This window comes from Pleurodeles waltl, chromosome 2_2 (assembly GCF_031143425.1).
Source record: "Pleurodeles waltl isolate 20211129_DDA chromosome 2_2, aPleWal1.hap1.20221129, whole genome shotgun sequence".
Lineage (NCBI taxonomy): Eukaryota > Metazoa > Chordata > Amphibia > Caudata > Salamandridae > Pleurodeles > Pleurodeles waltl.
In genome coordinates, this window is record NC_090439.1 from 112,433,142 (window position 1) to 112,460,773 (window position 27,632).

At 43.7% G+C, this 27,632-nt stretch overlaps 1 protein-coding gene across 1 annotated transcript in view; it reads right to left on the reverse strand.

The window, feature by feature from the left end:
* Positions 1-2,401: 2,401 nt before the first annotated feature.
* Positions 2,402-27,632, reverse strand: part of ZCCHC2 (zinc finger CCHC-type containing 2) — a 362,663-nt gene continuing 337,432 nt past the window's right edge. Inside the window, exon 11 of the mRNA XM_069219490.1 lies at positions 2,402-6,450. Within this exon, the coding sequence (XP_069075591.1) occupies positions 4,961-6,450 (1,490 nt within the window). The 3' untranslated portion in view covers positions 2,402-4,960. The remainder of the gene's footprint in view (positions 6,451-27,632) is intronic.

The window sequence follows — 27,632 nt, forward strand, 5'->3', positions numbered from 1 at the left end:
CCTATTAATATATTTTTTTCATCCCAGAGAAGAACAATGGGCTTTTTTTCAACTACTGAAAATGTGAAAAGTTTGTACAGTTTGACTTAGCTATTTAAATGTTATGGGTTAGGAAAAAACTGAAAAAATCCTGGAATTCTGCAGTCAGAAGCAAAATTCAAATTTAAGACTAACTGACTTTTGAGCTCTGTCTCTGAACACAGAGCAAATGTGTCTAGAACAAGATTTCACTTTCTGCCTAAACAGAACACCTGTTCTTTGTCAACTGGCCAGAAGGGGCGAGAAGGTCCTAAAAATATCTCAACCTGATAAAATATGACTTGCCATACCAAGTAGAATTTGAGGCCTGAGAGGGTCCTGGTCAGGTGGAGTATATTTAAGACACCTAGACTGGGAAGACTTCACTGATGCAGGTGTGAGAAATTCCATCACATGTTCCAGTATGCCGGGAACTATAGAAAGGAATGGCCTTACTGCTGCTCTGTGATGTCAAAATTCAAAGATGACATAGCAGGGGTAGGTATATCAATATTTAATTTTGCTGCACCTCTTATTAAAACCTTGTTAAAGGTGGGAAGATCATCTATTGGAGAAACTCTTGCCAGACGTTTATGTTTCAGAATAGATGAACTCTGACTAATCAGCAAGTAGTGGTTGTCTAAAATTATCTTCTGTGCCAAACTCTAACCCCTGCTTGATCTTTTCAAGAGGCTGGATGTCATTCTGGTTTTTGAGATTCTTCTTGATCTGGAACACTGACTGTTTGGACTCTTAAATCTATGCGGAGGTCTATGCGGCAAAGCTGTAAGTATGGGATTTCTCAGTGGCCTTGCAGAAAAAGAGAAGTCTGTGAAGCTGAAGGTGCGCCTAGCGAGAATTGAGTCAACACTGATCTCCTGGGAGATGGAGTACTTGAGATCAAAATCTCAGGTGTAACCTGCAATGTTTAATAAGTACAGGAGTTCTCAGTCAGATGTATGGTGCACACTCCTGTGTCAAACTCTGAAGCCAGCGTGGTAATGTATTTTAAGTTGATTGGGCTCTTCCCTTGGTGTCAAGTGAGGTAAAGACTGTGGCAGATGATTAATTTGCTAGTAAAGACTTTTCCAACTTCAAACATCAATGAGCTGTCTACAACTGATGCTAAACGTCAAGGGTGCTTTGACATAGAATGATGTCTCGACAGCATCTTCGATGGTGTACCTGTTGCCAGCTAACACACTGGTAGCTTTTTTTGGTCCTTGACGTATTGCTTCTCGATGTTGAATAGGAGTGTTGCCTCTTCCTCTGATGATGCTCTGGATCTTCTGCTGAGAGTCTCTGGTGTGAGAGGAAGGCTCTTTAGAAGAAGGATGAACTTCCAAGGCTTTTTGATGACCCAGCTGCTGTATCTTGCATTCTCTTGGAGGCCATGCAGGCTGATTTCTTTCTCCGTCTTTTAGAGACTTTTAAGACAACTTCTGATAGTTGGTAAATGTCTCTTGGTGGTGATTTTCCAGAAGGCAAACAATAGAGAGTGAGGTTCTGTCTAGGTTTTCTTTTCACATGAAAGGCACTTCACAAAAAGCGAAGGCATCCTTGACAAGAACGTTTTTCTGCCAGAAAAAGATCTACCTGCACTCTAGATGCTGAAAACTGTTGAATGACTAGCAAAGGAAAGGTTTCGGAACGATTTTCCAATGATAAGCCAAAAAGACAGAGCTCAGTTCCTTAAGGTATATTTTGGGGTTCTTAAAGGTAGAGTGCCAGTTTTTCTCTACTATGCTGTGCATTGCAGCCTAAAGGCTAACAAAGTTTCATATTCCCTTTTCTTTTTCCTTTTAAAATGGTTTGTGAAAGATTTTCTATGGTCACTTTTTATTAGTAACATTCGTATTTGGTTTGTTTTTAAAATGAAAATTCATTGAAATCTGGCCATTTTTAGCCTTTCTTTAGGCTGTGAGCCTATGTAAGGTACTATGGTACAAAGTTTGCTATACTTATATATATTTGTTTTAAAGTGCTCTAGGATCACTGCCCATGTGTGTGACTATTAAGTGCTTGTGACTTGATGTTAACCAGTTAACCAAATGAAGCATTGAGTGCGCATCATTGTGTCATATATAGATGCGCAACTAAATGTTAGTAATTTTGTGTACCACTGAAAAATGAAAAACTGAGTGGCCACCCAAAATCGAACCTGTGGCCTCAAAACTACACAACTCAACAGCCAAGGTAATAAATAATATATTGAACGGTCTCATGTCCAAGGTGGTAAAGTAAAGGCACTAATGAAGATTTATGTGCAGGGTACATGAGCAGTGCTTTGTGGCAAGGGAAACGTGGTTAGACCACCACTACAGTGCAGGGCAAAAGTGTACAAATGGTTAACAGATACACATACGTGTGAGGAAAGCAGAGACAGGTTTTTCCACTTTTTTTATTGCTGTTAATTCAAGGAAATACATTTGCATAAAATCCAATCTGTTCTAGAAATATAATTAAATTTTCCAGTACATAACAATTCAAATATCAAAGTATAGGGTAAACATACAAATAAAGAGAAGGTAATAAACCTCCTATATACAGTACAGTATTTGAAAACAAAATATTCCTTAAAGTACATCCGGCAGGTAATTCAACTGATGTGGCGCTTTCCATTTATCTCTGGAACAAATGAACTGTAGCTTTAACATATAATTTAATATGGTCCAAAAATAGTCATAACAAACAAAAACATTTTTTTTAATCAAAATAAGTTTGGTTTACTAAAACGTTATTTTAAAATTAAAGCTTTGTCTAATTTCCCATCCAACTATCCCCAAGAAAGAAGTCCAAAAAATGTACATGGTGCTATAGATATAAATGCCACCTGTGAGGAAATGTAATAGATCAAGGCTTGTTTTCAAGTCTGCCATAAGCATTTTATGACGCAACTACTAAAGTCAACTTTCACTGTCAGCTGCCATTCAATAACACATCACATTTCTTAAATCCACTTCTGATGTGATCTCCACAAATATGCCAAAAATGCACAGGGGTTTGTGGTGGTAGCTCATTTGTTCAATGCAGCAGGCATCAAGATACACATTTTCCAGATAACCTCAGTGCATTTTAGGATTTTTTTTTATAAAAAACCTGGAAGCAAAATTAGTGCATATGTTGGCTATTAAAAAAATATAAAGAACAGCAGCATTAAAGTAGCGACATGACACTGACATGGTTAAACACCACTTTGAACACTCGAAATTCAGTCTTTCACATTATAAATCACACAGTGGTAAATTATATATAAAAAAGTAATTTTGCTACTCAGTAGATAGGATACACACATTAACTGGTAAACCTCTGTAGAAAACCATACTTTCCTTAGAATAAAATAATTCATTTTACTTTCAAAATACCACTTAATACTATCGGAGTAGAAGGAAGTCTTTAATCCAGAGAGGCAAATGTATCATTTCCCCCACCTACATCAATTAAGTTTCAAAAACACTCGTTCTTCGAATGTTAACTAGATATGCAGAGCTTATACAACATTCACACCAGTTTGTTTTACCCTATACATACTCTGTGGGAGACTAAAGCTAAAATTTCAGTAAAAGGCTGGCGGTTTTCCTTAACAACTCAAAAATCCAGAAGCAGTCAGGTATGTCCTCCTTTTCCCTGTGCAACTGCTCTTTAAGTCACTGAAAGTATTTTGTGAAGAACCCCATCAAAATCTGCTTGGTCCTCATATGCAATAATCTATAGTTATCTACAACACGTGCCAAAAATGTAATATGCACACAACTGATGAGCAGGGAACCTGATCAAACAGCGACGGGTGAGCGCATCAGAAGGCAGGATCCACTTTTCCCCTTCAATGAGGTGCCTGCTTCTCCGGGGAGATCAGAGTTCAAGTGAAAGTGAGGGCATATGACCATCTCAAGTCCTCTGCGCCACTCAAGTCCTCTGCGCCACTCAAGTCCTCTGCGCCACTCAAGTCCTCTGCGCCACTCAAGTCCTCTGCGCCACTCAAGTCCTCAGCACCAGAGCTCGCACGCCATTCCGATCTGAATTGCGCCATGACCAAAAGCAGAAAAGTCACTTGAAGGATTGCACCAGGAGACAACTTGATTATTAGCAAGGCCATCTGGAACCGTCTCTTAAATTTGATTTATTGGCGGACATTGAAGATAAAAAAGTAGCCAAGCAGGCTGGGAGCAACAGCCCTAATATTCTCTCTAATTATTATCATATGTGTTTAAGTGTTTCCATCTCCAGAGTACAAAGCAAGGTGGGAAAGGGAAGTGGGTGGTGCGTACCTCAGTCTGCAAGTGCTTATAACAGGAAAGAGAACTACTAAGTCAGTGCTTACCATGGAATTTAACAAACTACTAGAAAATAGAAAAAAATGAATTTTTTAAATAAAAAAGGCACATCTCACCCTGAATTTTGTATTTAAGCTCTTAATAAACTTTGCTCAAGAATTCTGGCTACAGATATATATATATATATATATATATATATATTTATTTCAGAATGGCACAAAAAAGTACTTTAAAAAACTGATAACATTTTTAATTTGGAAGGTAGAGTTTAAGAACCGTTAAAAAATAAAAAGCTGGTAAATGGGCTTCTTAATTAACCAATTGATGGCCAATGATTCTGGGAATTGTTCTTGCCATCATGACTAAGTTTTGCAGACAGGATAGTGCCTAGTACCAAACAGCACAAAGTAAAGGTCATTAAAAGTACAGGATAACTCATTTTAATTTGGCTTCTTGGTCCCACATACATGGTCTCACCTGGGATTTAGACACTAGATTTTAAGATAACAGGTGTAATTTAAGTAGCATGAAACATGACCAGATTCGCTGTGGTTTTCCCATCAGGCATTCCAGTGCATACAATAACAAACACACTGACAGGCTCCCAAATATTTCACACTTTCAATGCTGTATCACCATGTACTCGCTAGTACAGGAAAACACTACACTTAAAAAGTCCTTTGGGAACTCTCAGGATTACCTTGCTGGCTGGCATCCATGGGTGGCTGTTTGCAGTCATGAGAATAGTGGCCTGATACACCACAATTGTAAGAAGAAGAAAGACTACCATTCTTTTTGGGCCCAGAACCGTTTGTGTTGCTTACTACATTGGAAGGTTGATACATTTGATAAAATCTGGGAAACCCCGCCATTTGCTGCATACTATAGTTGGGCTGGGTTCCAAGTACAGCATCGTGCATCAAACCATTAGCATAGGGAGCCTGAGGCAAGAAAAAAGGAATCTGTGTCCCATTGGTTTGAGGTGCTTGGTTGAGGTAGCTGCCATTACAAAGCGATGGCAGAGTGAACAGCTGTGGAACTCTGTAGACTTGTCCAGGTATTGGGCTAGGGTAAAAATAATGAAGGCTTCCATTGGTCCCACAGTTACATCTGCGACCACAAGATCCACATGTCCCTGAAGCCATTTGTTGTGGTGGAAGAATTGTCCCATTCGTGCTAGAATTTCCAACAGCATTTATATATGACGTGCTATCACTCTGTGCAGTGCTGTGGGTTAGAGCTGGACTTGGGCTCGGGCCAGGGCCAGGTGTATGTGTAGGAACAGCAGGAGGAACAGTGGACTGCACCTGGCCGAGACCAAAAGCAATTGGTGGAGAAGGAGTAGTGGCTGTAACATTTAAAACACCTGTATTCTGGGAGGGTATCACACTACTGGGCAGAGGTGCTGCTGACAAAGTGAAAGGAGATGTTGGTGAGGCCGGTGCAAGACCAGCTGCTGGAAGAACTAATTTGAGATTAGTCGGGGGTGGAATTGTTCCATTACTTCCCTCGGCATGAGAACATAGATGATTATGTCCTACTATGTGTGATACTGGCTTTTTGATAGGATCTGATGTGGCAAGAGGGGATGTTGGAAAACTACCTTGACCGTGGGCTGAAATAAAGGTAGATGTTTGCAATGCAATGTTCACATTTCCTGGTGGTTGATGAGATCCGTTAACTGAACAGCTCTCAGAAAGTCCTTTTGGTGACGGCACCGCTATTCGTTGAATTGATAAATGCACTGCTGGATTACCGGTTGGGACAGTATGTGGCAAGAATGGTGATGGAACTGGTAAAGTCAAAACATCAATAGGTTTTTCAGGATCGGCTGCAACTGGAGTTGAAACCGCTGTAGGCTCTCTGACCGGGGACAAAGCAATGGGCCCAGTAGCCATCATACCCAAAGATTTGACATCAGCAGGTAAGGGTGGCGTTACTGATGCTTCAGGTTTTGCTTCACCATTGTGAATTACACAGTGTAAGGCAGACATAAAAGGTACAGGCAGAAACTTTGAAGGATTTAATGGGTCCTCTAGAGTATTCCGGTCTCCGTTACCCATTGATGAAATTAGAGCAGGTGATTTGGCAATTGACTGATTAATCGCACTGTAGCCTGAAAATCTCGACTCTTTTCCTGAATCCTCTGAATCTGTGCCTATGAGAGAATGGAAATAAAACATGTCAAAAACAAAGCAAAAAGCTTACTAAATGTGCAGCAGCACCCACCACACCTACATTTTGTATTGTGTAGCACGAATGAACAAGTTACTTACCTTCTGTAACGCTTTTTCTGGGGGATATAGTATCTACCTATGGATTCCTCACCTTTTCAGTACTCCCAACGCGCCAGCATTCACCGGAAATCTTTTCTTCCTAGCTCTCCACGTCAATGAGGGCATCACAATGAAACGGCCCCGCACACGACTCAGTCTGAAGTCAACGGAGCCAGCAGTCATCCTCGCTGGCGTGCAGATGTCCGTTTCACCCATTTTTTTTTTTTTTTTACCGTGCCTTTGAGCCGAACGGATGGACATCAACATCACAAGCACAATATATGCGAACTCATGGCAAGAATTTATAAATATACATCCCTATATAAATAGACATTCTGTATATCGAACTTGCCAGGAAAAATGTTACTTACCCAGTAGACATCTGTCTGTGGCAAGTACTGATGCAGATTCATATGCTTTGCATAAGTCCGCCATCTAGTGATGGGCACGTAGTGTTACAAGTTGTTTTTCTTCAGAGAAGGTGTTCAAGTCACAAGATCGAGTGACTCCTCCTCTCTGTCATAGTGCGCATGGGCATTGAGTGCTTTGATTGTTTTCCCGCAGGAGGGTGAAGCAGAGTGTAAAAATGTATATGTACACATATATATATATATATATATATATATATATATATATATATATATATATATATATATATATATATATATATATATATATATATATATATATATATAATGTCACTTACCCAGTGTACATCTGTTTGTGGCATATTCTGCTGCAGATTCACATGCTATGCATATTCTTCCATCTAGTGTTGGGCCCAGAGTGTTACAAGTTGTTTTTCTTCGAAGAAGTCTTTTCGAGTCACGGGATCGAGTGACTCCTCCTCTTCGGCTTCTTTGCGTATGGGCATCGACTCCATGTTAGATTGCTTTCCCGCAGAGGGTAAGGAAGGAGTGCTAGAGTATAAAGAAAAGATGTCCATGCAAATGGAATATATGGAAAATGTCACTTACCCAGTGTACATCTGTTCGTGGCATGAGACGCTGCAGATTCACATGCTGTGCATTATCCTGCCATCTAGTGTTGGGCTCAGAGTGTTACAAGTTGCTTTTCTTCAAAGAAGTCTTTTCGAGTCACGAGACCGAGGGACTCCTCCCTTTCGGCTCCATTGCGCATGGGCGCGGACTCCATCCTAGATTGTTTTCCCTGCAGAGGGTGAGGTAGGAGTTGTGAATATATTAAAAGTGCCCATGCAATGGAGTAAGTATGTATGTACATAATGTGTATTAAAATAGTTTTTATTTACAAATTTCATTCAACTTATAAAGGCTACAGGCTCCCGGGGAGGTGGGAGGGTGCATGTGAATCTGCAGCGTCTCATGCCACGAACAGATGTACACTGGGTAAGTGACATTTTCCGTTAAATGGCATGTGTAGCTGCAGATACACATGCTGTGCATAGACTAGTAAGCAGTAATCTCCCCAAAAGCGATGGCTTAGCCTGTAGGAGTTGAAGTTGTCTGAAATAACGTTCGTAATACAGCCTGTCCTACTGTGGCTTGTTGTGTTGTTAACACATCTACACAGTAATGTTTTGTGAATGTATGAGGCGTAGACAATGTGGCTGCCTTACAAATTTCTGTCATAGGTATGTTTCCCAGAAAAGCCATTGTGGCGCCTTTTTTCCTAGTGGAATGCTCTCTGGGTGTAATAGGTAGATCTCTTTTTGCTTTAATATAGCAAGTTTGGATACATTTCACTATCCATCCGGCAATGCCTTGTTTGGATATAGGATTTCCTGCATGAGGTTTTTGAAAGGCTACAAACAATTGTTTTGTGAAACTGTTTTGTTCTGTCAATGTAATACATTAGTGCTCTTTTAATGTCTAATGTATGTAAGGCTCTTCCGGGCACTGAGTCTGGTTGTGGAAAGAAGACTGGGAGTTCCACTGTTTGGTTTAGATGGAATGGTGATATAACTTTTGGTAAGAATTTGGGATTTGTACCGAGAACCACTTTATGTTTATGTATTTGTATAAAGGGTTCCTGTATAGTGAATGCTTGTATTTCACTTACTCTCCTAAGAGATCTGATACCTATTAGGAAGGCTACCTTCCAAGTTAAGTATTGCATTTCACAACATCACATGGGTTCAAATGGTGGTCCCATGAGTCGTGTTAATATAATATTAAGGTTCCACCAAGGTACTGGTGGTGTTCTCGGGGGTATGATTCTTTTTAATCCCTCCATAAATGCTTTGATGACTGGGATTCTAAAAAGCGATGTTGAATGTGTTATCTGCAGATAGGCAGATATTGCTGTGAGATGTATTTTAATAGAAGAGAATGCTAGTTTAGACTTTTGTAAGTGTAATAGGTAACTTACAATGTCCTTTGAGGAAGCATGTAGTGGTTGAATTTGATTATTGTGGCAGTAGTAAACAAATATTTTCCATTTGTTTGCATAACAATGTCTTGTAGTAGGTTTCCTAGCTTGTTTAGTGACCTCCATACATTCTTGTGTAAGGTCTAAGTGTCCAAATTCTAAGACTTCAGGAGCCAGATTGCTAGATTGAGCAATGCTGGGTTCGGGTGTCTGATCTGTTGCTTGTGTTGAGTTAACAGATCTGGTTTGTTTGGTAATTTGACGTGAGGTATTACTGATAGGTCCAGCAGTGTTGTGTGCCCCGGTTGGCGAGCCCAGGTTGGTGCTATTAGTATTAGTTTGAGTCTGGTTTGACTCAGTTTTTTTTACCAGATAAGGAATGAGTGGGAGAGGGGGAAAAGCGTAAGCAAATATCCCTGACCAACTGATCCATAACGCATTGCCCTTGGACTGAGGGTGTGGGTACCTGGACGTGAAGTTTTGGCATTTTGCGTTTTGTTTTGTTGCGAATAGGTCTATTTTTGGTGTTCCCCAGCGTTGAATGTAATCCTGTAGGATCTGGGGATGAATTTCCCATTCGTGTGTTTGTTGGTGATCTCGACTGAGATGGTCTGCTAACTGGTTTTGAATGCCTGGGATGTATTGTGCTATTAGGCGAATGTGATTGTGAATTGCCCAATGCCAAATTGTCTGTGCTAAATGAGACAGTTGTGACGAGTGTGTCCCTCCTTGTTTGTTGAGGTAATACATTGTTGTCATGTTGTCTGTTTTGACAAGAATGTGTTTGTGGGCTATCAGTGGTTGAAATGCTTTCAATGCTAGAAACACTGCCAACAGTTCTAAATGATTTATGCACAGTTGTTTTTGTTGAACCTCCCATTGTCCCTGTATACTGTGCTGGTGGAGGTGTGCTCCCCACCCCATCATGGAATCATCTGTTGTGATCACGTATTGAGGCACTGGGTCTTGGGAACAAAACCCTCCTCTAAACTATGGTCTTCTAAAAGTGCCTCTGCTTTGTGGGGATTAGAGCGCGCCCATGGCTTTAGCAGTGTCTGTGTCCTTTTTTAGCTTTTCGATTGCTGTGTCCACCTCTGGCCCAAACAATTGTTCTTGGTTAAATGGCATATTTAGCACAGCCTGCTGGATTTCCGGTTTAAAACCCGAGCTCCGTAACCATGCATGCCTGCGAATGGTTACCGCAGTGTTCACCGTCCGTGCTGCTGTGTCTGCAGAGTCCAGAGCAGACCTTATCTGGTTGTTGGAAATCGCTTGTCCTTCCTCCACAAGCTGTTGGGCATGTTTTTGGTGTTTCTTGGGCAAGTGTTGTATTATATGTTGCATCTCGTCCCAGTGTGCCCTGTCGTAGCGAGCCAGTAGAGCCTGTGAATTGGCAATCTGCCATTGATTGGCTGCCTGTGCTGACACTCGTTTGCCCACAGCATCGAACTTCCGACTTGCCTTGTCGGGTGGTGGTGTGTCTCCAGAAGTTTGTGAGTTTGCCCTTTTCTGGGCTGCTCCTACTACCACTGAATCAGGAGTTAGCTGTTGTGTAATGTACACAGGGTCCGTTGGGGGAGGTTTATATTTTCTTCTCCACCCTAGGCGTGATAGCTCTGCCTTTCACTGGGTCCTGGAACACCTGTTTGCCATGCTTGAGCATGCCTGGGAGCATTGGCAAACTTTGATAAGAGCTGTGAGTGGATGCCAAGGTGTTAAATAAGAAGTCGTCTTCTATTGGCTACGCATGCATTGCTACATTGTGGAAAGTAGCTGCTCTTGATAACACCTGCATATATGCAGTGCTGTCCTCTGGTGGTGACGGCCTTGCCGGGTAACAATTGGGACTGTTGTCGGAGACCGGTGCATCATACAAGTCCCATGCATCCGGATCATCCTGTGTCATCCCCGTTTGTGTTGGTGATTGCATTGGGGGTGTTGTTACTGGGGACAGCTGTGGTGAGTGCAGTGGAGAAGACTGTGGCGAAAACCTTGGTGGTGGTGTTCTGTCTCTAGCCACCTTTGCCTGCATTTCAGACTCCTGGAATGCTAGCTTTCTTTTTATTTGAAGAGTTTGAATTTTACCAGTCTCTTTCTGGATGTGCAGCCTCCTTTGAGTATGGTATGGCTCTCCCATACTTAATTCCTGCTCTTGCAGTTGGCTGTAAAGTCCGTGCTCTTCTGTGTAGGAGCCTATTTTCGGCTCAGAGACTGCCTTTTTCGGCACCGAAGGTTTTGGAGCAGTCTTTTTCGGCTCAGAGGAAACCTTTTTTACCTTGGGCGTGTCGACCTCTCAGTGCCGAGATGGTTCGGAGCCGGTATCTCAACCGGAGTCGGATGTCTTCGGCTATTGGGAGGCCTTTTTCGGTGCCGATGGTTGGTCACTGTTTTTTCAGGTTAAGCCATGGCCTGTTGGCGGTGGCATCCCCTTGGCCTTTATAATCTTGGAGTGAGGCTTGGCCGGGGCAGGTTTACTCACAGTTTTTTGCTGTGCCTTCGGTTGCTCACTTTCGGAGTCGTCCGAGTCCGATTCTTGAATGGAGATTCTCTCCTCTTCCTCGACGTCGATCTGTTCGGCTGGTGTCAATGCCATCTGAAGTCTTCTGGCTCTTCGATCGCAATGCCCGACAGGCCTCGCAAGTATCCTCCCTGTGTTCCGGTGATAGACACAGATTACAGACCAAGTGTTGGTCTGTGTAAGGATACTTGGCGTGGCAATTCGGGCAGAAGCGGAAGGGGGTCCGGTCCATGAGTTTTGACGGTGGACGCGGTCGGGCCGACCAGGCCCCGCTGAAGAGTGGAAGCCCCAAAGGGCCACCGGAGCGCTTCTACAATCGGTGTCGATGTACTAACACTAAACCGGTACCGAGCGCAAACAATACCGTAAAATGTTTCGATACTTAGCTAACTTTCCCGATTCGAAATACGGAGTGAAGAGGAACACGTCCGAACCCGATGGCGGAAAGAAAATAATCTAAGATGGAGTCAACGCCCATGCACAATGGAGCCGAAAGGGAGGAGTCCCTCGGTCTCGTGACTCGAAAAGACTTCTTCGAAGAAAAACAACTTGTAACACTCTGAGCCCAACACTAGATGGCAGGATAATGCACAGCATGTGTATCTGCAGCTACACATGCCATCGAACTTATATATATACACATATATACAAGTGAATGTTGAACAAACTGCTACAGGGGAGGTTGCATGTGAATCTGCAGCGGAACATGCCACAAACAGATGTACACTGGGTAAGTGACATTTTCCATTCGATGGATGTGTAGCTGCAGATACACATGCTATGCATAGACTACAAAGCAGTTTTACCTCCCATAAGCGGTACTCAGCCTGTAGGAGTTGAAGTTGTTTGAAATAGTGTTCTTAGTAAAGCCTGTCCTACTGTGGCCTGCTGTGTTGCTAACACATCTACACAGTAATGCTTGGTAAATGTATGTGGTGCTGTCTAAGTGGCTGATTTACAAATTTCAGCCATTGGTATGTTAACTAAGAAAGCCATTGTAGCCCCTTTTTTCTGTGTGGAATGTGCTCTAGGTGTAACTAATAGCGGTCTTTTAGCTTTTAGGTAACATGTTTGGTTACATTTTACTATCCATCTAGCTAACCCTTGTTTTGAAATAAGGTTACCAGTATGTGGTTTTTGGAATGCTACAAATAACTGTTCGGTTTTCCTACAGGATTTTGTCCTGCCAATGTAATACATTAAGGTTCTTTTAAAATCTAATGTATGCAGGGCTCTTCCTGCTACAGAGTCTGGCTGTGGGAAGAAGACTGGTAGCTCCACTGTTTGATTAATATGAAACAGAGATATAACTTTTGGGAGAAATTTTGGGTTTGTTCGAATTACAATTTTATGTTTATGGACTTGTATGAACGGTTCTCGAATTGTGAAAGCTTGGATTTCACTAACTCTTAATGAAGTAATTGCGACTAGGAAGGCAACTTTCCATGATAAATATTGAATCTGGCATGAATGCATAGGTTCAAATGGTGGCCCCATAAGTCGTGTGAGCACTATGTTTAGATTCCACGATGGTATTGGAGGTGTTGTAGGTGGAATGATGTGTTTTAATCCTTCCATGAAGGCTATGATAACAGGGACTCTAAAGAACTGTGTTGTATATTTTGCAAGTACGCAGAGATTGCAGTGAGATGTATTTTAATGGATGAAAAGGCTAAATTTGTCTTTTGCAAATGAAGCAAATAACCTACAATGTCTTGTATTGACGCTGAAAGAGGGGTAATTTGTTTAGATTGACAGTAATACACAAATCATTTCCATTTGTTTGGAAAACACTGCCTGGTAGTGGGTTTCCTTGCTTGTTTAATTACTTCCATAAACTCAGCTGGTAGTTGTAGGTATCCAAACTATGATTTCAGGAGCCAAATCACTAGATTGAGTATTTTGGGAGCTGGATGCCTGATCATTTGTTTGTTTTAACAGATCTGGTCGGGAGTTTGATATGTGGTACTACTGACAGATCTAATAGTGTTGTGTACCAGGTTGACGTGCCCACGTTGGTGCTGTAAGTATGAGGGAGTTTGTTTTGACGCAGTTTGTTGACTAGAAATGGAAGGAGCGGGAGAGGGGAAAAAGCGTAAGCAAATATCCCTGACCAATTCATCCATAGAGCATGGCCTTTGGACAGAGCATGTGGGTACCTGGATGCAAAGTTTTGGAATTTTGCATTTTCGCTGGTGGTGAATAGGTCTATGTCTGGCGTTCCCCAGTGGTGAAAGTATGTTTGAAGCACTTATGGATGAATTTCCCACTCGTTCGTTTGTTGATGGTCTCGGCTGAGAACATCTGCCAATTGGTTGTGTATCCCTGGAATGTATTGTGCTACCAGGTGAATGTTGTTGTGGATTGCCCACTGCCAAATGTTTTGGGCTAGGAGGGACAGTTGAGATGAATGGGTCCCTCCTTGTTTGTTTAGGTAATACATTGTTGTCGTGTTGTCTGTTTTGATGAGGATGTTCTTGTGAGTGAGAAGAGTCAGAAAAGCTTTTGAGTGCTAGGAATACGGCTAGCAATTGTAGGCGATTAATGTGAAACGGTTTGTGTTTAGCGTCCCATTGTCCTTGAATGTTGTGATTGTTGAGGTGTGCCCCCCATCCAATCATTGATGCATCTGTTGTAAGTATGGTCTGAGGCACAGAGTCTTGAAAAGGACAACCCTTTCTTTAGATTTGTGGAATTCCACCACTGAAGTGATATGCGTGTTTGACGGTCTATCAACACTAGATCGTGAAGTTGACCCTGTGCCGATGACCATTGCTGTGCAAGACACTGTTGTAAAGGCTGCATTTTAATCTTGCATGTAGGACAATGGCGATGCATGATGCCATCATACCCAACAGTTTCATTACAAATTTGACAGTGTGCCGTTAGCCTGACTGAATTTGTGCCAATACATTGTGAAATGCTTGTATTGTGTGTGGACGTGGGCTTGCAAGTGCTGTTTGTGTATTTAGTGTGGCTCCTAAATACTGCTGAAATTGCACAGGTTGTAGGTGGGATTGTCGGTAGTTTATGGAGAACCCTAGGGTGTGTATTACATAATGTGTATGGTTTTGACATTGTATGACTGTTGGATTTTATTAGCCAATCATCGAGATATGGGAAGACATGAATGTGTTTTCTTAGGTACGCAGCTACTACTGCCAGGCATTTTGTGAATACTCTGGGAGCTGTTGTTATCCCGAAGGGTAACACTTTGAACTGGTTTAGTTTTCCCTGAATTACAAACCTGATGGTAGTTTGACATGGGGCACTACTGAAAGGTCTAGTAGTGTTGTGTACCAAGGTTGTCTTGCCCATGTTGGTGCTATTAGTATGAGTTTGTTTTGACTCAACTTGTTTACTAGATATGGAAGGAGTGGGAGAGGGGGAAAAGCGTAAGCAAATATCCCTGACCAACTCATCCATAACGCATTGCCCTGAGACTGATCTTGTGGGTACCTGGATGCGAAGTTTTGGCATTTTGCGTTTTCCTTTGTTGCAAATAGATCTATGTGTGGTGTTCCCCATCTCTGGAAGTAAGTATTTAGTATTTGGGGGTGAATCTCCCATTCGTGGATCTGTTGGTGATCCCGAGAGAGATTGTCTGCTAACTGATTCTGAATTCCTGGAATAAATTGTGCTATTAGGCGAATGTGGTTGTGAATCGCCCAATGCCATATTTTTTGTGCCAGGAGACACAACTGTGTTGAGTGTGTCCCTCCCTGTTTGTTTAGGTAATACATCGTTGTCATGTTGTCTGTCTTGACAAGAATGTGTTTGTGTCTTATTATGGGTTGAAATGCTTTGAGCGCTAGAAATACCGCTAACAGTTCTAAGTGATTTATGTGAGACTGTTTTTGGTGAGTGTCCCATTGACCTTGGATGCTGTATTGATTGAGGTGTGCTCCCCACCCTACCATGGAGGCATCTGTCGTTATTACATATTGTGGCACTGGGTCTTGAAAAGGCCGCCCTTTGTTTAAATTTATACTGTTCCACCATTGAAGCGAGGTGTATGTTTGGCGGTCTACCAACACCAGATCTAGAAGTTGACCCTGTGCCTGTGACCACTGTGATGCTAGGCACTGTTGTAAGGGCTGCATGTGCAACCTTGCGTTTGGGACAATGGCTATGCATGAGGACATCACGCCTAGGAGTTTCATCACCATTTTGACTTGTATTTTTTGTTTCGGATACATGGCCTGTATTACCTTGTGAAATGCCTGAACCCTTTGTGGACTTGGAGTGTCAATCCCTTTTGCTGTGTTGATTGTCGCCCCTAAGTATTGCTGTGTTTGACACGGTATAAGGTGTGCCTTTGTGTAGTTGATTGAGAAACCTAGTTTGTGAAGGGTTTCTATGACATACTTTGTGTGTTGTGAACATTTTTCTAGCGTGTTGGTTTTGATTAACCAATCGTCTAGGTACGGGAACACATGTATTTGCTGCCTTCTGATATGTGCAGCTACGACTGCCAGGCACTTTGTAAAAACTCTTGGCGCAGTTGTTATTCCGAATGGCAACACCTTGAATTGGTAATGTATCCCCTGGAATACAAACCTTAAGTACTTTCTGTGAGAAGGATGTATCGGTATATGGAAATATGCATCCTTTAGGTCTAGTGTTGTCATGTAGTCTTGTTGTTTGAGTAGTGGAATTAAGTCTTGTAATGTCACCATTTGAAAGTGATCTGATTTGATGTAGGTATTTAGTGTTCGGAGATCTAATATAGGTCTCAGAGTTTTGTCTTTTTTGGGTATGAGAAAGTACAGAGAGTAAACTCCTGTTCCTTTCTGGTGTTTTGGTACTAATTCTATTGCTTGTTTTAGTAGCAATGCCTGAACCTCTAGTCCTAGAAGATCTATATGTTGTTTTGACATATTGTGTGTTTTCGGTGGGACGTTTGGAGGGAATTTGAGAAATTCTATGCAATAACCATGCTGGATAATTGCTAGGACCCAAGTGTCTGTTATTTCCTTCCAATGTTTGTAAAATTTGGTTAGTCTCCCCCCCACAGATGTTATGTGTTGGGGATGTGTGACTTGGAAGTCAATGTTTGTTTTGAGGAGTTTTGGGACTTTGGAACTTTCCTCTATTCTTTTGGAATTGTCCCCCTCTATATTGTCCCCGAAAACTTCCCCGCTGATACTGGCTCTGGTAAGTGGGTCTTGTCTGTGAGGTTGTGGGTTCTGTGCTTTGTCCTCGAAACCCCCCTCTAAACTGTGTTTTCCGAAATGTGCCTCTGCCCTGTGGGGAGTAGAGTGCGCCCATGGCTTTGGCCGTGTCAGTGTCTTTTTTACGTTTTTCGATCGCATTGTCCACTTCCGGCCCAAACAACTGCTGTCCGTTGAATGGCATATTCAGCACAGCTTGCTGTATTTCTGGTTTAAATCCTGATGTACGCAGCCAATCATGCCTCCTTATTGTTACTGCTGTGTTGACAGTTCTAGCAGCTGTATCTGCAGCATCCATTGCTGACCGTATCTGATTGTTGGAGATACTCTGTCCTTCTTCTACTACTTGCTGCGCTCTCTTTTGGAACTCCTTGGGCAAATGTTCTATAAAGTGTTGCACTTCGTCCCAATGGGCCCTATCGTATCTGGCCAACAAAGCCTGTGAATTGGCAATACGCCACTGGTTTGCAGCCTGTGCCGCCACCCTTTTGCCTGCTGTGTCGAATTTTCTACTTTCTTTATCTGGAGGTGGTGCATCTCCTGAAGTATGTGAGTTCGCTCTTTTGCGCGCAGCCCCTACTACAACTGAGTCCGGTGTTAGCTGTTGTGTGATGTACACGGGGTCTGTTGGTGGCGGTTTATATTTTTTCTCCACTCTTGGAGTAATGGCCCTTCCTTTTACAGGCTCTTCAAACACTTGTTTAGAGTGTTTTAGCATTCCGGGTAGCATAGGAAGACTTTGATACTGGCTGTGTGTGGACGACAGTGTGTTAAAAAGAAAGTCGTCTTCAATGGGTTCAGCATGCATGCTGACATTATGAAATGCTGCTGCTCTCGACACCACCTTTGTGTAGGCTGTACTATCCTCTGGTGGCGACGGTCTAGTTGGATAACATTCAGGACTATTATCTGACACTGGTGCGACATAAAGGTCCCACGCGTCAGGGTCATCTTGACTCATTCCTGTATGAGTTGGGGATTGCATCATTGGTGGAGTGGCTAATGGTGATGGTTGCGGAGAGCATTGTGGAGATGGTGGCGGGGTTACTTGTTTAGCCACCTTTGCCTGTGGCTGCTTGTCTTTTTCCTGCAAGGCAAGTTTGCGTTTCATTTTAATCGGAGGGAGAGTACTGATCTTCCCTGTTTCTTTTTGGATATGGAGCCTTCTTTGTGTATAGTCTGGCTCTATTGTTTCCAATTCCTGTCCAAATCTATGTGTCTTCATTTGTGTGGACAGTCCTTGTTCCTCAGTGTAGGAACTCGTTTTCGGTTCCGAGGCCGGATGTTTCGGTATCGAAACCTTATCGGCTGCTTTTTTTGGTTCCGACTAAACCTTCTTTACTTTCGGCGTCGTGGTCTCTCGGTGCCGACCCATTTCGGCGCCGAACCTGCTCGGAGCCACTATCTCGAGCCCGAGATTGCTGTGTGGCGGTATCTCGACCGGAGTCGGATGACTTCGCCCCCAGCGTGCCCTTTTTCGGTGCCGATGATCGGTCACCTATTTTTCGGGTTAAGCCATGGCCTGTTGGCGGTGGTGTCCCCTGGGCTTTAGTGGTTTTTTCGTGAGTTTGGTGTTTCGACGTCTTACTCACGGTTTTCGGCGTTTCTTCGGGATCGATCTCATCTGAGTCAGATTCATGGATGGAGAATGTTTCTTCCTCCTCCTCGAAACGCTCTTGTCCTGTCGGCGCCGACGCCAATTGCAGTCTCCTTGCTCTTCGGTCTCTTAGTGTCTTCCTGGACCGAAACGCTCGACAGGCTTCACAAGTATCTTCCTTGTGTTCCGGCGACAAACAAGTTACAGACCAGATGCTGATCTGTATATGGATACTTGTTATGGCATTTTGGGCAGAAGCGGAATGGGGTCTGTTCCATCAGCCTTGAAGAGACACGTGGCCGGGCCGACCAGGCCCCGACGGGGGATCGAAAAAACCCCGAAGGGCCACCGGAGCTCTTCAAAAGTCGGTGTCGATCTGTTGTAACTAACCAGATACCGAACGCAAACAATACCGACGATTTTTCCGAGATTCTAACTAACTTTCCGACCCGAAACACGGAGCGAAAAGGAACACGTCCGAACCCGATGGCGGAAAAAAAACTATCTAAGAATATATATATATATATATATATGGAAAATGTCACTTACCCAGTGTACATCTGTTCGTGGCATGAGTCGCTGCAGATTCACATGCTGTGCACAGTCCGCCGTCTGGTGTTGGGCTCGGAGTGTTACAAGTTGTTTTTCTTCGAGTCACGAAACCGAGGGACTCCTCCCACTTCGATTCCATTGCGCATGGGCGTCGACTCCATCTTAGATTGTTTTCCCCGCAGAGGGTGAGGTAGGAGTTGTGTATGTTAGTAATAGTGCCCATGCAATGGAATGAATACGTATGTACATAATAAAGGTTAAAGTAATATATTTACAAATGTACAAATGTTCAAGATCTACTTCTAAACGGCTACAGGCTCCCGGGGAGGCGTGTGGGCGCATGTGAATCTGCAGCGACTCATGCCACGAACAGATGTACACTGGGTAAGTGACATTTTCCGTTCGATGGCATGTGTAGCTGCAGATACACATGCTGTGCACCGACTAGTAAGCAGTTATCTCCCCAAAAGCGGTGGTTCAGCCTGTAGGAGTTGAAGTAGTTTGAAATAATGTTCTTAGTACAGCCTGACCTACTGTGGCTTGTTGTGCAGTTAACACATCTACACAGTAGTGCTTGGTAAATGAATGAGGCGTAGACCATGTTGCTGCCTTACATATTTCGTTCATTGGAATATTTCCTAGAAAGGCCATGGTAGCCCCTTTCTTTCTGGTTGAGTGTGCCTTTGGTGTAAGAGGCAGCTCTCTCTTTGCTTTAAGATAGCAGGTTTGAATACAGTTAACTATCCACCTAGCAATGCCTTGTTTTGAAATTGGATTTCCTGTATGAGGTTTTTGAAAGGCACTAAATAGTTGTTTTGTTTTTCTAATTAGTTTCGTTCTGTCAATGTAGTACATTAGTGCTCTTTTGATGTCTAATGTATGTAGTGCTCTTTCAGCTACAGAATCTGGTTGTGGGAAGAACACTGGCAATTCTACTGTTTGATTTAAGTGGAACGGTGAGATAACCTTTGGTAAAAATTTAGGATTTGTTCTTAGAACTACTTTATTTTTATGTATCTGAATAAATGGTTATTGTATGGTAAATGCTTGAATCTCGCTCACTCTTCTTAGAGATGTGATGGCAATCAAAAATTCAACTTTCCACGTTAAGTATTGCATTTCACAAGAATGCATGGGCTCGAAAGGTGGACCCATGAGTCTTGATAAGACAATGTTGAGGTTCCATGAAGGAACAGGTGGTGTTCTTGGTGGTATGATTCTCTTTAAGCCTTCCATAAACGCTTTAATGACTGGTATTCTAAATAGTGAAGTTGAATGAGTAATTTGTAGGTAAGCTGATATTGCGGTGAGATGTATTTTTATGGAAGAGAAAGCTAGATTTGATTTTTGCAAATGTAGTAAATATCCTACTATATCTTTTGGAGATGCGTGTAATGGCTGAATTTGATTATTCTGGCAGTAATACACAAATCTTTTCCACTTGTTTGCGTAGCAGTGTCTAGTGGTAGATTTCCTAGCTTGTTTAATGACCTCCATACATTCTTGTGTGAGGTGCAAGTGTCCGAATTCTAGGATTTCAGGAGCCAAATTGCTAGATTCAGCGATGCTGGATTTGGATGTCTGATCTGTTGTTTGTGTTGTGTTAACAGATCTGGTTTGTTGGGTAGTTTGACATGAGGTACTACTGACAGGTCTAGTAGTGTTGTGTACCAAGGTTGCCTCGCCCATGTTGGTGCTATTAGTATGAGTTTGAGGTTGTTTTGACTCAACCTGTTTACTACATATGGAATGAGAGGGAGAGGGGGAAAAGCGTATGCAAAGATCCCTGACCAGTTCATCCATAGAGCATTGCCTTGGGATTGATCTTGTGGGTACCTGGATGCGAAGTTTTGGCATTTTGAGTTTTCCTTTGTTGCAAATAGATCTATTTGAGGTGTTCCCCAAATTTGAAAGTAATTGTTTAGTATTTGGGGGTGAATTTCCCATTCGTGGGTTTGTTGGTGATCTCAAGAGAGATTGTCTGCCAACTGTTTCTGAATCCCTGGAATAAATTGTGCTATTAGGCGAATGTGGTTGTGAATCGCCCAATGCCATATTTTCTGTGTTAGGAGGCACAACAGTGTCGAGTGTGTCCCTCCTGGTTTGTTTAGATAATACATTGTTGTCATGTTGTCTGTTTTGACAAGAATGTATTTTGGGTTATTATGGGTTGAAATGCTTTCAGCGCTAGAAATACTGCTAACATTTCCAAGTGATTTATGTGAAACTGTCTCTGATGTATGTCCCATTGTCCTTGGATGCTGTGTTGATTGAGGTGTGCTCCCCACCCTGTCATGGAAGCATCTGTTGTTATGACGTATTGTGGCACTGGGTCTTGGAAAGGCCGTCCTCGGTTTAAATTTGTACTGTTCCACCACAGAAGCGAGATGTATGTTTGGCGGTCTATCAACACCAGATCTAGAAGTTGACCCTGTGCTTGTGACCATTGTGATGCTAGGCACTGTTGTAAGGGCCGCATGTGCAATCTTGCGTTTGGGACAATGGCTATGCATGAAGACATCATGCCTAGTAGTTTCATTACCATTCTGACTTGTATCTTTTGTGTTGGATACATGGCCTGTATTACTTTGTGAAATGTTTGAACCCGTTGTGGACTTGGAGTGGCAATCCCTTTTGCTGTGATGATTGTCGGTCCTAAGTATTGCTGCGTTTGACACAGCAAAAGGTGTGAATTTGCGTAGTTGATGGAGAAACCTAGCCTGTGAAGGGTTTCTATGACATATTTTGTGTGCTGTGAACACTGTTTTAGCGTGTTGGTTTTGATTAACCAGTCGTCTAAGTACGGGAACACATGTATTTGCTGCCTTCTGATATGTGCAGCTACTACTGCCAGGCATTTTGTAAAAACTCTTGGCGCAGTGGTTATTCCGAATGGCAACACTTTGAATTGGTAATGTATTCCTTGGAATACGAACCTTAGGTATTTCCTGTGTGAAGGATGTATTGGTATATGGAAATACGCATCTTTTAGATCTAATGTTGTCATGTAGTCTTGCTGTTTGAGCAGTGGGATTACGTCTTGTAATGTGACCATGTGAAAGTGGTCTGATTTTATGTAGGTATTTAGTGTTCTGAGATCTAGTATTGGTCTCAGAGTTTTGTCCTTTTTGGGTATTAGAAAGTACAGTGAGTAAACTCCTGTGTTTTTTTGTTGAATTGGTACTAATTCTATTGCGTCCTTTTGTAGCAATGCTTGAACTTCTAGTCCTAGAAGATCTATATGTTGTTTTGACATATTGTGTGTTTTCGATGGGACGTTTGGAGGGAATTGGCGAAATTCTATGCAATAACCATGCTGGATAATTGCTAAGACCCAAGTGTCTGTTGTTATTTCCTCCCAAAGTTTGTAAAATTGGCTTAGTCTTCCCCCCACAGGTGTTATGTGATGGGGGTGTGTGACTTGTGAGTCACTGCTTATTTTGAGGGGTTTTGGGGCCTTGGAATTGCTCTATTTTTTGGGAATTGGCCCCCCCTAAATTGCCCCCGAAAACCTCCCCTCTTATATTGACCCTGGTAGGTAGGCCTTGTTTGTGAGGTTGGGGTTTCTGTGGGTTGACCTCGAAACCCTCCCCTAAAAGGTGTTTTCCGAAATGTGCCTCTGCTCTGCGGGGAGTAGAGTGCGCCCATGGCTTTGGCTGTATCAGTGTCCTTTTTGAGTTTTTCGATGGCAGTGTCTACCTCCGGCCCAAACAATTGCTGTTCATTAAACGGCATATTGAGCACAGCCTGCTGGATTTCCGGTTTGAACCCAGAAGTGCGCAGCCATGCGTGCCTTCGTATTGTGACTGCAGTGTTTATTGTTCTTGCAGCTGTATCTGCTGCATCCGTGGAAGACCGTATCTGATTATTTGAGATACTTTGTCCCTCTGCCACCACCTGTTGCGCTCTTTTTTGGAACTCCTTGGGTAAGTGTTCGATGAAATGGTGCATTTCACCCCAATGAGCCCTGTCGTATCTTGCCAAAAGTGCTTGTGAATTGGCAATACGCCACTGATTTGCTGCTTGTGCTGCAACCCTTTTTCCCGCAGTATCAAATTTGCGGCTCTCCTTGTCTGGAGGTGGTGCGTCGCCTGAGGTATGAGAGTTGGCTCTTTTACGAGCTGCCCCCACAACTACTGAGTCTGGTGTTAGTTGTGTTGTAATATATATTGGATCTGTGGGCGGTGGCTTATATTTTTTCTCCACCCTTGGAGTTATGGCTCTGCCTTTAACTGGATCCTGAAAAATTTGTTTTGAATGTCTTAGCATTCCTGGGAGCATGGGAAGGCATTGATACTGGCTATGGGTGGAGGATAGGGTGTTAAAGAGAACGTCATCCTCAATTGGTTCCGAATGTAAGGAGACATTGTGAAACTCGGCTGCCCTTGCGACCACCTGTGTATAGGATGTACTGTCCTAAGGTGGTGACGGTTTTGTAGGATAAGAGTCTGGGCTATTGTCAGACACTGGAGCATCGTAGAGGTCCCATGCATCGGGATCATCCTGACTCATTGTGGTATGAGCTGGTGAGTGCATCAGTGGTGGAGTTGTTGCTGGTGATGCATGTATTGATGGTGGTGGAGACGGTGGTGGGGTTGTTTTCCTTGCCACCTTTGCCTGTGGTTGCTTGTCCTTTTGTTGAAAGGCAAGTTTCCTTTTTATTTTGATTGGGGGAAGAGTGGTTATTTTCCCTGTGTCCTCATGAATATGAAGCCTTCTTTGTGTGTAGTCAGGCTCTACAGCTTGAAGCTCCTCTCCAAATCTATGTAATTGGGAGGTTAATCCTTGTTCCTCTGTATAGGAACTAGTTTTCGGCTCCGAGGCTGGCTGTTTTGGAACCGAAACCTTTTCGGAAGTCTTTTTAGGCTCCGAAGAAACCTTCTTTGTTTTCGGCATGGTGTCTCGGTGCCGAAATTCTTCGGTGCCGCTGTCTCTGTGCCGGAGTTTCTCGGAGCCGCTGTCTCGGCTCCGAGGTTGCTGTGTGGCGGTATCTCGACCGGAGTCGGATGGCTTCGACACCAGCATGCCCTTTTTCGGTGCCTTGGATGGGTCACCTATTTTTCGGGTTAAGCCATGGCCTGTTGGCGGTGGTGTCCCCTGAGCTTTTGTAGACTTCTCGTGAGTCTTGATTTTCGACGTCTTACTCACAGCTTTGGATGTTTCTTCGGCGTCAAGTTCTTCCGAATCCGACTCGTGGACGGAGAAAGCTTCTTCTTCCTCCTCGAAACGATCTTGACCTGTTGGCGTGGACGCCATTTGTAGTCTCCTGGCTCTTCGGTCTCAGCATCTTCCTCGACCGAAACGCTAGACAGGCTTCACAAGTATCCTCCTTGTGCTCGGGGGACAAGCACAAGTTACAGACCAGATGGTGATCCGTATACGGATACCTGTGATGGCATTTTGGGCAGAAGCGGAATTGGGTCCGTTCCATGAGTCTTGAAGTTGCACGTGACCGGGCCGGCCAGGCCCGAAGGGGGATCGAAAAAACCCCAAAGGGCCACCGGAGCTCTTCAAAATTCGGTGTCGATTTGTTCTAACTAACCCGATACCGAAAGCAAACAATACCGACGTTTTTTTCCGAGATTCTAACTAACTTTCCGACCCGAAACACGGAGCGAAAAGGAACACGTCCGAACCCGATGGCGGAAAAAAAACAATCTAAGATGGAGTCGACGCCCATGCGCAATGGAATCGAAGTGGGAGGAGTCCCTCGGTCTTGTGACTCGAAAAGACTTCTTCGAAGAAAAACAACTTGTAACACTCCGAGCCCAACACCAGACGGCGGACTGTGCACAGCATGTGAATCTGCAGCTACACATGCCATCGAACATATATATATATATATATATATATATATATATATACGTATATATATACACACACACATCTCTATCTCTGGAAAATGTCACTTACCCAGTGTACATTTGTTCGTGGCATGAGACGCTGCAGATTCACATGCTGTGCATATCCCGCCATCTAGTGTTGGGCTCGGAGTGTTACAAGTTGTTCGAAGAAGTCTTTTCGAGTCACGAGATCGAGGGACTCCTCCCATTTCGGATCCATTGCGCATGGGCGTCGACTCCATCTTAGATTGTTTTCCCCGCAGAGGGTGAGGTAGGAGTTGTGTATATAGTAATAGTGCCAATAATTGCTAAGACTCAAGTGTCTGTTGTTATTTCCTCCCAATGTTTGTAAAACTTGGTTAGTCTCCCCCCCACAGGTGTTATGTGTTGGGGATTTGTGACCTTGAAGTCACTGCTTGTTTGGAGGAGTTTTGGGACTTTGGAACTTTCCTCTATTCTTTTGAAATTGTCCCCCTCTATATTGTCCCCGAAAACCTCCCCGCTGATACTGGCTCTGGTAAGTGGGCTTTGTTTGTGAGGTTGTGGCTTCTGTGGTTTGCCCTCGAAACCCCCCTCGAAATTGTGTCTTTCAAAATGTGCCTCTGCTCTGTGGGGAGTAGAGTGCGCCCATGGCTTTGGTCGTGTTAGTGTCTTTCTTAAGTTTTTCGATCGCAGTGTCCACCTCCGGCCCAAACAACTGCTGTTCGTTGAATGGCATATTCAGCACAGCTTGCTGTATCTCTGGTTTAAATCCTGATGTACGCAGCCATGCATGTCTCCTTATTGTTACAGCTGTGTTGACAGTTCTAGCAGCTGTGTCTGCAGCATCCATTGCTGACCGTATCTGATTATTGGAGATACCCTGTCCTTCTTCTACTATTTGCTGCGCTCTTTTTTGGAACTCCTTGGGTAAATGTTCAATAAGGTGTTGCATCTCATCCCAATGGGCCGTATCATATCTGGCTAGCAAAGCTTGCGAATTTGCAATACGCCACTGGTTTGCTGCCTGTGCCGCCACCCTTTTGCCTGCAGCATCGAATTTTCGACTTTATCTATCTGGAGGTGGTGAATCTCCTGAAGTATGAGAGTTGGCTCCTTTTCTCGCTGCTCCCACTACAACAGAGTCTGGTGTTAGCTGTTGTGTAATGTACACTGGGTCTGTTGGTGGCGGTTTATATTTTTTATCTACTCTTGGAGTAATGGCTCTCCCTTTAACAGGCTCCTCAAGCACTTGTTTGGAGTGTTTTAGCATTCCGGGTAGCATAGGAAGACTGATATTGGCTGTGTGGACGACAGTGTATTAAAAAGAAAGTCGTCTTCAATGGGCTCTGAATGAAGGCTGACATTATGAAATGCAGCTGCTCTTGACACCATCTATGCGTAGCCTGTACTATCCTCTGGTGGCGATGGTTTAGCTGGATAGCATTCTGGACTATTATCTGACACTGGTGCGTCATAAAGGTCCCATGCGTCAGGGTCATCTTGACTCATTCCTGTATGAGTTGGGGATTGCATCATTGATGGAGTGGCTACCGGTGATGGTAGCGGAGAGTGATGTGGGGATGGTGGCGGTATTACTTGTTTAGCCACCTTTGCGTGTGGCTGTTTGTCTTTGTCTTGGAAGGCAAGCTTGCGTTTCATTTTCACTGGAGGAAAAATGCTGATCTTCCCTGTATCTTTTTGAATAAAGAGCCGTCTTTGCATGTGATCTGGCTCTATTGCCTGTAATTCCTGTCCAAATCTATGGGTCTTCAATTGTGTGGACAGTCCTTGTTCCTCAGTGTAGGAACTTGTTTTCGGTTCCGAGGCCGGATATTTCGGTACCGAAACCTTTTCGGCTGCTTTTTTCAGCTCTGACGAATCCTTTTTTACTTTCGGCGTCGTGCTCTGTCGGTGCCGACCCGTTTCGGTGCCGCTGTCTCGGTGCCGAATCTTCTCTGAGCCACTATCTCGGGCCCGAGATTGCTGTGTGCCGGTATCTCGACCGGAGTCGGATGACTTCGACACCAGCTCGCCCTTTTTCGGTGCCGATAAACGGTCACCTACTTTTCGGGTTAAGCTATGGCCTGTTGGCGGTGGCGTCCCCTGGGCTTTAGCGCTTTTCTCGTGAGTTCTTGGTTTAGAGGTCTTACTCACGGTTTTCGGCGTTTCCTCAGGATCGATCTCCTCAGAGTCCGACTCCTGGGTGGAGAATGTTTCTTCCTCCTCCTCGAAACGCTCTTGTCCTGTCGGCGCCGACGCCATTTGCAGTCTTCTTGCTCTTCAGTCCCCGAGTGTCTTCCTGGACCGAAACGCTCGACAGGCCTCACAAGTATCCTCCTTGTGTTCTGGTGACAAACACAAGTTACAGACCAGATGTTGATCTGTATATGGATACTTGTTATGGCATTTTGGACAGAAGCGGAATGGGGTCCGTTCCATCAGCCTTGAAGAGACACGTGGCCGGGCCGACCAGGCCACGACGGGGATGGAAGAAAACCCCGAAGGGCCACCGGAGCTCTTCTTAATTCGGTGTCGATCTGTTGTAACTAACCCGATACCGAACGCAAACAATACCGACGATTTTTCCGAGATTCTAACTAACTTTCCGACCCAAAACACGGAGCGAAAAGGAACACGTCCGAACCCGATGACAGAAAAAAAACAATCTAAGATGGAGTCGACGCCCATGCGCAATGGAGTCGAAATAGGAGGAGTCCCTCGGTCTCGTGACTCGAAAAAAGACTTCTTCGAAGAAAAACAACTTGTAACACTCCGAGCCCAACACCAGATGGCGGGATGTGCACAGCATGTGTATCTGCAGCTACACATGCCATCGAATGTATATATATATATATATATATATATATATATATATATATAAAAACATGTACAAATTAGTAATATGACTACAGGCTTTCGGGGAGGAGAGAGGGTGCATGCGAATCTGCAGCACTACATGCCACGAACAAATGTACACTGGGTAAGTAACATTTTCTGTTTGATGCCATGTGTAGCTGCAGATACACATGCTGTACATAGACTGAAAAGC